Source organism: Staurois parvus, unplaced genomic scaffold (assembly GCF_062004578.1).
Source record: "Staurois parvus isolate SC_StPar_1 unplaced genomic scaffold, SC_StPar_1.0 ptg000829l, whole genome shotgun sequence".
Lineage (NCBI taxonomy): Eukaryota > Metazoa > Chordata > Amphibia > Anura > Ranidae > Staurois > Staurois parvus.
The window spans coordinates 1,423,581-1,436,049 of record NW_028318625.1 but is presented as its reverse complement, the minus strand read 5'-3'; the positions used below and the strand labels follow the sequence as shown (position 1 = coordinate 1,436,049).

General features: G+C 42.0%; 1 protein-coding gene across 1 annotated transcript in view; it reads right to left on the bottom strand.

The window, feature by feature from the left end:
- TERT (telomerase reverse transcriptase) overlaps nucleotides 1-12,469 on the bottom strand; it is a 192,456-nt gene that overhangs the window by 67,787 nt on the left and 112,200 nt on the right. Inside the window, exon 10 of the mRNA XM_089655257.1 lies at nucleotides 6,550-6,621. Coding sequence (XP_089511383.1) covers nucleotides 6,550-6,621 — 72 coding nt within the window. The remainder of the gene's footprint in view (nucleotides 1-6,549; nucleotides 6,622-12,469) is intronic.

Here is a 12,469-nt window from a genome sequence, read left to right as displayed (position 1 = left end):
GTTTTAAGACTATATTTTATTGTTGTACACCATGACTTTTATACATCTTTTATTTTTTGCCCTCCTCTTCATTTTTTATTAGTCCGTTTCTCCCTTGGCCTCGATTGTTTGGGCTTCGGAGGGCATGCACTTCCGTCTCCTCAGGCCGGCCCCCCTCCCCACCCCCTTCTCCCTATTTATTGGCTCTCATCACTCTTTGGCATCGGTCTTGAAGAAGGACCTCTGCGTATGCTCCGAAATGCATCACTGGTCCACGCCCATTCCTAACCCATGTCACTTCTGGTTGCGTTCTTCTGGACAGCATGCGCTCCAGCGATCCCGAAACTTGCAGTGGCCATCTTTGACATCTGATCCTCATCTGCCTCTGCAGCTGCTGGCCGGCACAGTGGGTTCTCGCATGGTGGATTGAGCCTCTTCAGTCTGATGATTTTATTGAACCTGTTTTAACTATAAGTTTGTAAGTGTTTCTAACCGTATTATTAAATATTCTTCTAGATATACTGCACTTAGAAGCGCCTTCCTGTTCTATCCTCTTCCACATACAGAGTTTGCTTCAACTCCTAGAAGTGCTGACCGGTGCCTGTAGTCCAGTGTCTCCTCCATCCCCGGCTGACATCTCTCGGTCCACAGCCTCCTCCATTGATGCGCCCTATACATATCCTCTACTGATATCGGATGAGAAGGCCTGGTTCGCAGTCTCTGCTCTAATTAATCCCAAAGGTGTTCTATCGGGTTGAGGTCAGGACTCTGCGCAGGCCAGTCACGTTCCTCCACCCCAAACTCATTCATCCATGTCTTCATGGACCTTGCTTTGTGCACTGGTGCACAGTCATGTCGGAACATGAAGGGGCCATCCCCAAACTGTTCCCACAAAGTTGGGAGTAAGAAATTGTCCCAAATGTCTTGGCATGTTGACGCCTTAAGAGTTCCTTTCACTGGATCTAAGGGCCAAGCCAACCCCTGAAAAACAACCCCACACCATAATCTGCCCTCCACCAAACTTAACAACTGGCACAATGCAGTCAGGCAAGTACCGTTCTACTGGCAACTGCCAAACCAAGAAACGTCCAACGGATTGCCAGACAGAGAAACGTGATTGGTCACTCCAGAGAACAGGTTTCTACTGTTCTAGAGTCCAGTGGCGGCGTGCTTTACACCACTGCATCCGATGCTTTGCATTGCACTTGGTGATGTAAGGCTTGGATGCAGCTGCTCAGCCATGGAAACCCATTCCATGAAGCTCTCTATGCACTGTTTTTGTTCTAATCTGAAAGCCACATGAAGTTTGGAGGTCTTTAGCTATTGACTCTGCAGACAGTTGGTGACTTCTGCACACTGTGCGCTTCAGCATGCCCTGATCCTACTCTGTCATTTTACGTGGCCTACCCCTTCGTGGCAGAGTTGCTGTTCCCAATTGCTTCCATTTTGTTATAATACCACTAAAAGTTGACTGTGGAATATTTAGTACCAAGGAAATTACACGGGTGGAATTATTGCACAGGTTGCCAGCTATCATGGTACCATGCTTGAAATAACTGAGCTCCTGAGATCGACCCATTCTTTCACAAATGTTTGTAGAAGCAGTCTGCATGCCAAGGTGCTTGATTTTATACACCTGTGGCAATGGAGGTGATTGGAATACTTGAATCCAATGATTTGGAGGGGTGTCCTAATACTTTTGGCAATATAGTGTGTGTGTAATATATGTGTGTGTTTGTGTAAAAGACTCTGTAAATTGATGGCACTATATAAAAAAGTACCTGAAATAAACATTTTCTACTCATGGTCCAAAAAGATCAAATCATTGGTGGAACAATAGAATTGTTTGATCTTATTCCTATATGGGTTCACATCTCCAAACAATGCCCATAAACAGTTTGGCATATATGGAAGCAAATTTCACAGAGCCACCAAGCATCTGGAGATAGAATTTACTATCATACAGGAAATAGTTGTATCAGCAAAAATTAATTGACCCCAGAATAAACCAATTAAAATCCTTTGAGTATTCTGTATAATGGACCGGGTGTGAACACAGAAATAAACTGAAAACCACAAACTGAAAAAATGCTAGTAAGCTATTTTTTCTATTCAAAGCAAACTCACCCATCCATTTATGTCAACATGCTTTATTTTGTTGGGAAATCACTTTGCAAAACATGCCCCTAGTATTTATTGCCTCGGCCATCTTCAGTAAGGGCAGATTTTTCATGTAGCATTTACTTCCTGGAATCCATCTGCCCTTAGCTCAAGCATGCAGGCAAGAGGGCGTGCTTAGTTGAGAAAGGCCATTCTCTCCTCCTTCAGATGAAAGAAAAAAATGCCCATGCAAACTCCTGGGATGCATGACATAAAATTTTAAACTAGGCCGGAAACAAAGAAGCAACTGAACAAATGTAAAAAAAAAGTTTAAAAAAAAAAAAAAAAAAAGTATAATATACATTCCTATCTATTTACTAATTCTAGTAGCTTACCTTCTTACTGCCAACAGTACACAGATATGCGGCCTCACTGAAATGGGCCTTTATTCATAGGGCCACATATCTGCGTACCTGTCTTTGTGTACAGGTACCAGGCTCTTGCCGGGAGCCCGGAGTCTTGTACTAGCGATCGGGACCATGTTCCAGGTCACCTGATCACTGTGAAAGCCTCTGACTGGTCATCACAGTGATCGGACCCTGTGCAGCCCAAGTCTATGTTTATAGTTGTGTTCAAAATAATAGCAGTCAGACATCACTAACCGGATCAATCACTGTTTTTGGTAGAAATGATATTTCTACATGGCAAATAATTTACTAGCAGGTGTAGTAGAGTAATAGAAATCCAACAGTCATGACATACATGCTGCTGATTCTGTGTAATTGAATCACTAATTGAAAGGGGCATGTTCAAAATAATAGCAGTGTGGAGTTCTATTAGTGAGGTCATTCATTCTTTGAAAAACAGGTGGCAATTATTGCCCTTATTTAAGGAAGGAAGGCAGCAAATGTGGTACATGCTGGTTACAGTGCATTTCTCTCTGAAATTCTGAGGAACATGGGTCGTTCCAGACATTGTTAAGAAGATCAGCGTACCTTGAATAAAAAGTTGATTGGAGAAAGGAAAACATAAAGAAGGGCAGAAAATGATAGGCTGCTCAGCAAAAATGATCGCAAATGCTTTAAAATGGCAACCAAAACCTGAAAGACGCAGAAGAGAGTGAAAAACTACCATTCGAATGGATAGAATAGCCAAAATGGCAAGGACTCAGCCAACAATCAGCTCCAGGAAGATCAAAGAAGGTCTAAAGTTCCCTGTGAGTACTGTTACAATTAGAAGACGCCTATGTGAAGCCAAGCTATCTGCAAGAAGCCCCCGCAAAGTCCCACTGTTGAAAAAAAGACATGTGCTGAAGAGGTTACAATTTGCCAAAGAGCACATTGACTGGCCTACAGAGAAATTTTGTGGACTGATAGTGGCCGGAGACAGTTTGTCAGACGACCCCCAAACACTGAATTCAAGCCACAGTACACTGTGAAGACAGTGAAGCATGGTTGTGCAAGCATCATGATATGGGGATGTTTCTCATACTACAGTGTTGGGCCTATTTATCGCATACCAGGGATCATGGATCAGTTTGATTACATCAGAATACTTGAAGAGGTCATGCTGCCTTATGCTGAAGAGGAAATGCCCTTGAAATGGGTGTTCCAACAAGACAACGACCCCAAACACACCAGTAAACGTGCAACATCTTGGTTCCAGACCAACAAGATGGACGTTATGGAGTGGCCAGCCCAATCCCTGGATCTTAATCCAATAGAAAACTTGTGGGGTGACATCAAAAATGCAGTTTCTGAGGCAAAACCAAGAAATAGAGAAGAACTGTGGAATGTAGTCCAATCATCCTGGGCTGGAATACCTGATCACAGGTGCCAGAAGTTGGTTGACTCCATGCAACACAGATGTACAGCAGTTCTCAGAAACAGTGCGACTACAACCAAATATTCATTAAGTGATTCAAAGGAAAGCAAAATCTTCAAACATTTTTCAGTTTATATAGTGAATGTTTGAGTTTGTAAAGAAAACAAACACTGCTATTTTTTTTGAACAGTCTAATATTCCCTTTTCGTCAACTTTTTTTTAGAGGAACAACACAAATTTGATATATTTTTCTTCATGTTGTGATTTGGAATAGAATGTGTTGTGTTCCCAATGCATTTGTGTGGATGGAAATAAAAGCTATTAGAAGGATTTTGAGCTTTATTCACTTTTTTCAACACACTGCTATTATTTTGAACACAACTGTAATTCCTCTTCTGAGAGGAAGATACATTGTATCTCTTTCCTTGCAGGAGATGAAGATATAAATAAGACAAAAACAGAAATACATTTGAAAATAAAGAAAAAAATTAGCTAGATCAAGGTTTGCTGTAGGTCAGGGCCAGGATTCGTGTTAAGGTCAAAGGTCGGGATCAATGGTTAGGGTCAGTATATTTTGGGCATTTTTTCTTTAAAAAGCATTACTTAGTGTGTCAGTGTGTTTTGGGTAGGATAAAAAAAAGTACACTATTGCTTCTGGGCCCTACTACGGGTACAAACAACGAACATAAACAGGTGGTATTGCTGCAATTGTTAGGAGAAGGAGAATTTATTTTGGGTTGTTCTTCGGTAGTAATTTATGAAAATAGAAAGAAATATACAGCTCAATTTAAAAAACATTATGTTCCACTACTTTGGGCCAGTTTTCCTTTCATAATGAAAAAATCTGAAGGTTTAATCACCCTGGAGACACAAAGAAGTTGTGATAAAAGGTAATCTGCGCTCGAAAATAATCAGATGCAATAGAAAATATAAGTGCAATGACAAATATTTTCAAAATTATATCTAAATTAATTGTGACTGCAGCACTCGCTGATATTCACACATCAAATATCCAACATCAAATGTTGTGATATCATAAATTCATAAAGAGTGCATAAATCATATGAGCAAATCAGAGTCCAATGAAAAGTCAAATTCAAACTCATATGCAAGCTCTTCACACTAAATGTGCACCAGCCACCTTAAACATACAGTATAAAGCAGCTTACCAAACTTTTAGACCCCACATCTCAAGAGATCTAGTAGCACTTTAGAATGAACGATCCCGCGTGGATAGATGGATAGCTCTAGCTCCCTCTCTCTCAGTTGGATGTGCCTCAAACCTGTCACACATCAGAATAGCATGCCCCACACAGCCACTGGATCACTTTACATAAACTTGCCTCAGCCACTAGCAGCAAGTATAAGTACTGTATACATATGGCCTGCCTTCTCCATATTGAAAGAGATCCTGTCTGCTTCTTCTCCCCACTCTTTGCTTTATACTGTGATAACATTTGTGCTGATAAATAAAATTCCATTCAAAAGAAAAAAAAAAAAAAACAATATTATTTTAATCCTTCTGACAGCACAGCAACACTATCACTTACTTGTTTCCCCACTTTTCGAACGATCAGTTTTTTCCTTTGGACATTAATTTTGCTGCATTTTTCTTGGGAATCCCAGTCTGGGCTTGTTCCTTGCAGCTGGAACCCACCAAGATTGCTGTGTTCCTTTTTTGTGTTAGTAGTTCCCAGTAAAGCCTCAACTATATCAAGCCATATGATCGCACATATGACTATGATAGTGACACAGTATCACAGTGCACTTGCAGGAAAGTTACCAGAAGTGCTATGTGATGTGGTTTCTCGGCAGTGGCTTTACATTTGCCCAGCCATATGAATGCCAGAAGAGTGTGGAAAGCTGTTCTGCTGTCAGCACCAGGACCACAATCCCGGCTTATGAAATACTGCACATACACAGGATCGCAGTAAAGAATCACTGGAGAATCTCTGGTACATGCCCAAAATGGTTTGCCCACCATAGTAGAAAAAGATTTCCACAACAGCCAGAAAGATTTTCCAAAATGCTGACAGAAACAATTGAGTACTGCCCGTGATACTTTTTTTTATTTGCACTAACATACAATTTTGAGGACAAGCTTTCGGGGAAAGTCCCCTTCTTCAAGGTCTAAGCAGTACTACTCACAAAGGTTTAGCAGAATGTTAGAAGAGCTTTCATCTCTTCTAACATTCTGCTAAAACTCTGAGTAGTACTGCTTAGACCTTGAAGAAGGGGACATTCCCGAAAGCTTGTCCTCAAAATTGTATGTTAGTGCAAATAAAAAAAGTATCATGGACAGCACTCAATTTTTTCTGTCGCAAATGCACTAATACGGCTACAATCACCTCAACCAAAATGCTGAAGAATTTATTTTAACTACTTTCTTGCAATTCTGAAATTGGTGGCATTCCTTGCAAAATTATGTGCTATGTTGGCAAAAACTAGATAAGAGACAAAGCTCTTAATCCAGACAATACTTTCAAATATATGGAACTGATAAGCCTGCAGACTGAGCTTGTCATAATGCTTAGATAGTGCCAGGAAAAATCTGTGTAGAAATATACTGTATGCATTATATAAAATTGGAAGTTTAAAGGCCTCAGGAAAAAATAAATAGACCAATAATGTACTAAAATTACATACCGTACAAAGTTCCTCGCTTGTTCTAAATTGGTTGTAACCAGCAAAAAGTCATCAGAAAGTCGCATCAAAATTCTGGAATAAACAGGTAAAATCATATCGGGATACAGAAGCAGGTTATGTGTGCTTACAATAAAAATAATTTCCTTTAGCGGATATACCAACCCCAGTCGCTAAACAAAACACCAACAGCCATGGCGTATCAAAGTTCAATAAAAAAGCAACTGTCCAGCGCTTAAGGAATACGTTAACTGTCGAAAGTATGTACTCTTCTGCCACTCATTTCCCCAGACTCCTACTGCATTGTCTGACTCACATACGTATATCAAAATACACAGTTTAAAAAAATTAAATTAACATTATACATCAGAGTATAGAATCAATTAAACTCCTAGGATATTGATCTGGTCATTAAGCAGCAGAGGGGGTGGTTAATCAGTTTCATCTGCCTTGGTGTTAATGAAATTATCGACAGGTGCACTGGATGGGCAACAATGACACTACCCCCAAAACAGGAATGGTTTTACAGGTGACATTTTTTTCCCTACTCATCTTTTGATTGTTTTTCACTAGTTTTGCATTTGGCTAGGGTCAGTGTCGCTACTGGTAGAATGAGGCGATACCTGGACCCTACAGAGGTTGCACAGACAGTCCAACTCCTCCAGGATGGCACATCAATATGTGCCATTGCCAGATTTCCTGTGTCTCCCAGCACACTCTCAAGAGCATGGAGGAGATTCCAGGGGACAGGCAGGTACTTTAGGAGAGCTGTACAGGGCCAAAGAAGGTCCTTAACCCATGAACAACAGGGTGAGCACTGCCAGAGCCCTACAAAATGACTTCCAGCAGGCCACTGGTGTGAATGTTTCTGATTGTTTGGTCAGAGACAAACTTCATAAGGGTGGCCTGAGCTGAGGGCTCAACATCCTCTATTAGGCCCTGTGCTCACTGCCCAGCATCAGAGCTCAATTGGCATTTGCCATTGAACACCAAAATTAGCAGGTCTGCCACTGACACCCTGTGCTTTTCACAGATGAGAGCAGGTTCACCCTGAGCACGTGACAGACGTGAAAGGGTCTGGAGAAGGTTATGCTGCCTGTAACATTGTTCAGTATGACTGTTTTGGTGGTGGGTCAGTGATGGTCTGGGGAGGCATATCCATGGAGTGATATACAAACCTCTACAGGCTAGACAATGGCACCCTGACTGCCATTAGGTATCGAGATGAACTCCTTGCACCCATTGTCAGACCCTACACTGGTGCAGTGGGTCCAGGGTTCCTCCTGGTGCACGACAATGCCTGGCCTCATGTGGTGAGAGTATGCAGGCAGTTCCTGGAGGATGAAGGAATTGATACCACTGAAAGGCACCCATGCTCACCTGACCTAAATCCAATAGAACACCTCTGGGCTATCATGTTTCGGTCTATCCGCTGCTGACAGGATGCACCTCAGACTGTCCAGGAGCTCAGAGATGCCCTGGTCCAGATCTGGGAGGAAATATCCCAGGACACCATCCGCTGTCTCATTAGGAGCATGCGTTGTCAGGAATGCATAGAAGCACGTGGGGGCCATAGAAATGACTGAGTACCATTTTGAGTTGCTGCAATGAAATTTCAGCAAAATGGACTAGCCTGCTGCATCACTTTTTTACTTTGATTTTCAGAGTGTCTTTGAATTCAGTCCTCTGAAGACTGATAATTTTCATCAAACGATGGGGCATCCTTACATTCCTAACACATTACCCAGTCCATAGCAGTATAAATATCCAGCATGATATTTTTCCACATTTAGATCTGATGTTTTCAAAGTGTTCCTTTCATTTTTTTGAGCAGTGTCCTTTGTTCTCATAGTGCTTTCACTTCAGTGTTTCCACATCTTACAAAAAAATCTTCATCTCACCACGTGTACATCCTCCCAAAAGTATAAAAAACTCATATAGTGCAATAGTTTTAAAATTACCATAACAAAATACTACAGGTGTACCTCCGTTTACGAATGCCTCGGTTAACGTAATTTTCGGTTTACGAATGAAAAACCATTGAAAATAATGCCTTGGTTTACAATTTTTTTCTGCAATACGAAGTCTATGTCAGTGTCGATTTTTAAATGCAATTGCCAGCTTTTTTTCTTCACTATAGCTCACAGAATTAGATGTCACTTTCCCCAGAGTTAAAGGAAACTTTGTTTCTTTTAAGAAACTAAAAGGAAACATTGTTTCTTTGGGGAAAACTCTTTTAGCTGGGGGGGCAGTGACAGCTGAATCTCTGAGCTATAGTGAAGAAAAAAAAAAAACCCGGTAATTACAATTAAAAACTGGCACCATAATAAATAAAACGTTGTGGGGGTCCCTTTGGCGTGTGGGCCCCCCCCAAAATCCATACCGGACCCTTATCCAAGCATGCAGCCCAGCAAGTCAGGAAAGGGGAGGGGACAGGTGAGCGCCCCCCCCCCCCTCCTCCTGAACCATACCAGACCACATGCCCTCCACATGGGGGGTGCTTTGATGGGGACAAGGGCCTCTTCCACACAACCCTGGCCGGTGGTTATGGGGGTCTGTGGGCAGGGGGCTTATCGGAATCTGGAAGCCCCCTATAACAAGGAAGCTCCCAGATCCTGCCCCCACCATGTGAATGTTTTTTATGAATGAGTTACGGGACCATGTACTTCATACTCAAAGTGCAGTGTGAAAAAAAGACAGGACACGGTCTTTGACAAGTCCTTTATTAAAAGAAAAAACTAAAAGAATGTCCCCCGCAGTAGATCCAATGTCAATCACGATGTCCGCCACTACCCGAAGAAAAAAAAAAAAAGGCTCCTTCCCGTTACTTGGCTCCTGGCCGTCTGACTGCTGTGCTGGCTTGACAGTTCTTAAATATGTAAGGGGCGGGGCCACCCAGTGACATAACGTGGCCCCACCCCCTTGTGGCATCATCAACTGAGGCATGCTGGGTCACAAGAACATGGGGCCACGTGCGTGATGTCACTGGGTGGCCCGCCCCTTACATATTTAGAAACTGTCAAGCCAGCTCAAAGGCAGACGGTCGGGAGTGGAGCCTTTTTTTTTTTTTTTTTAATTCTTTTTTTGGGTCAGCGGCGGTCATCGTGATTGACGTCGGATATACTGTGGGGGACATTCTTTTAGTTTTTTCTTTTAATAAAGGACTTGTCAAAGACACTGTCCTGTCTTTTTTTATACTACACTTTTTGTGAAGGAGTAGCAGGACCATGTACCCCATACTCATTCACATAGGGGGGATGGGATCTGGGGGCCCCCTTGTTAAAGGTGGCTTCCAGATTTCTATAGTCCCCCTGCCCGCAGACCCCCACAACCACCGGCTAGGGTTGTGGGGAAGAGGCCCTCGTCCCCATTAACATGGGGACAAGGTGCTTTCAGGGGGGGGGAGCCCCCCTGCCTCAAAGCACCCCCCATGTTGAGAGCATGTGGCCTGGTATGGTTCAGGGGGGGTGGCAGCTCGCTCACAGCCCCCCCCCCCCTTTCCTGACCTGCCAGGCTGCATGGTCATATAAGGGTCTGGTAAGGATTTTGGGGGGGCACCCCCACGCCATTTAAAAAAAAAAAAAAAAATTCCTGTGGGAGTTCCCTGCAGAATCCATACCAGACCCGAAGGGCTTAGTATGGATGGGAGGGAGGACCCCACGCCGTTTTTTAAATAATTTTAATTGCTGACAATTCTTTCTTTTACATTCAGCTCTCAGTGGGGAACCCCGCTGACACCTGAAACATTAACACATGGTTGTCACTACTAAAATACCGTATGGCTTGATAAAATAACTCATGCAGTATTTTAGTAGCGCTTACTATTTTATGACCGCTGGAACAGATTAATTGGTTTTCAATGCATTTCTATGGGAAATGGCGTTAAGGTTTACGAATTTTTCGCTATACGAAAAGTCCCACAGAACTAATTAAATTTTGAAACCGAGGTATGCCTTTATATTCTTCTCAGATGTGTATATGTGAGAATCAAGTGAGAAAATCACCATTGATACATGACTTCTCACCCCTCCAACTTATCTTCTTACCAAACATCCACTTTAGAAAGTTTATCAGTTCGCTCTAAATCCACGTTCTCCTCCTCAGAATCCTCCTCTTCGCATTTTCACTCGAAAAGAAAAACAGCTGTGGTGCAGTATCATCACAACTAATGTACACTACAGTGAAGGAAGCCCCTGCTGATTTTGAATGTTTGCACACTCACAAAGAAATGATCAGTCTAAAAATCGAATGGTTGGTGTATTGTAACACAGTGACAGAATAGCAAAAAAAAAATTCAAAAGAAATGCATGTCTAACAAATTATGCACTGATTTGCATGTTCATGAAGGAAATAAGTATTTGATCCCCTATCATTCAGCAGGATTTCTGGCTACCAGGTGTCTTTCATACAGGTAACAAGCTGAGATTAGAAGCAGTCTCTTAAAGGGGGTGCTGCTAATCTCATTTTGTTACCTGTATAAAAAAAAGACACCTGTCCACAGAAGCAATCAATCAGATTCCAAACTCTCCACCATGGCAAAGAGCTGTCCAAGGATGTCAGGGACAAGACTGTAGACTTGCACAAGGCTAGACTGGGCTACCAAACTACCGCCAAGCAACTTGGTAAGAAAGTCCTAGGTAATGTATTGCGTCTAAATTTATAATCAGATAATCAGAAATGTTTAACTACAAACAATGCTGCCAATTAACATGCCAACAAACCACTGGAATTAAGCGTATGTTGGAAAAAAAAAACAAAAAAACAACACATAAGCAATACCTTTAGCTAGCATTTTCTTATTAAATCTTGATTTTTACTGTAAATATCAAGCTTGACACTGGCCCTTTACAATTCATAAACCTATCTCTTGGGGTGCATTGCCTAGGTGCCACGGGTTACCATTTACGTATAATAGCAACACAATGCACTGCGTCATCGTGCATTACCATGCAAAATTGTGTAAACATGAAAAACATTTTTGATACTGCAATAACGATAAAGGGGCGCACCAGCCTAGTGCATTAACCTTTAAAATAGTAAATTTATTGCAAAAAGGTAAGTATTATACTCACAAAGTCATAAAAAGTGCAAATACATCTCTTTGGTACAGCACAAACAGTCCGTAAAGCATCAAGGTGTACACAAACGATAGAATATCTAGAGGCTGGCGCATTCTGTACACTGTGGTGCTTTGCAGACTGTTTGTGCTGTACCAAAGAGATGTATTTGCACTTTTTATGACTTTGTGCGTATAATACTTACCTTTTTACAATAAATTCACAATTTTAAAAGGTTAATGCACCCCCTGTTTGTTACTGCAGTGTTTCTAGACCTTCCCAGTCTTGTGAGGGCAGCAAGGCAAGTGAAGCCCATAAAGGCCAAGTGTTTGACTATAGCCCAGTAATGCCGTTGGGCCCACTCCCCAAGCGCAGGAAGATTGAAGTGCCCTAAACATTTTTGATATATTGAACACATTTGACCCCTGATGTTCTTAATCATGCAATCAAGACATTATAAATACTCTTTAGGACTAGGTTCACATCACATGCGGTGGTACTGCGTTGAGCAGCTATTCCAGTGCAGTCCCACCGCATGGACAAAGCAAAATGCTTTGTCTCCTCTGTACCTTGTTCACATCACTGTGTTGCACGCACGGTGCTCTGAAATATGTAATGCATACAATAGTTTCTTACACCACAAGGCAATCTACTGCCGCTGTACAGCCAAACAAAAAAAAAAAAAAAAAAAAAAAAAGAGAAGAGGAAACCGTGTGATGCGCCAAGCTCAGCCCATCATCACTGTGTTGATCTTGGCCCCACCACACCACACGCTAGCCACTGCCTTATGTGTTTGTACTGTATTGTTATCAGCAAAGAGTCATCTATTTTGGATCTTGCTTTCAAATTTAGTTTGCAGACATCTA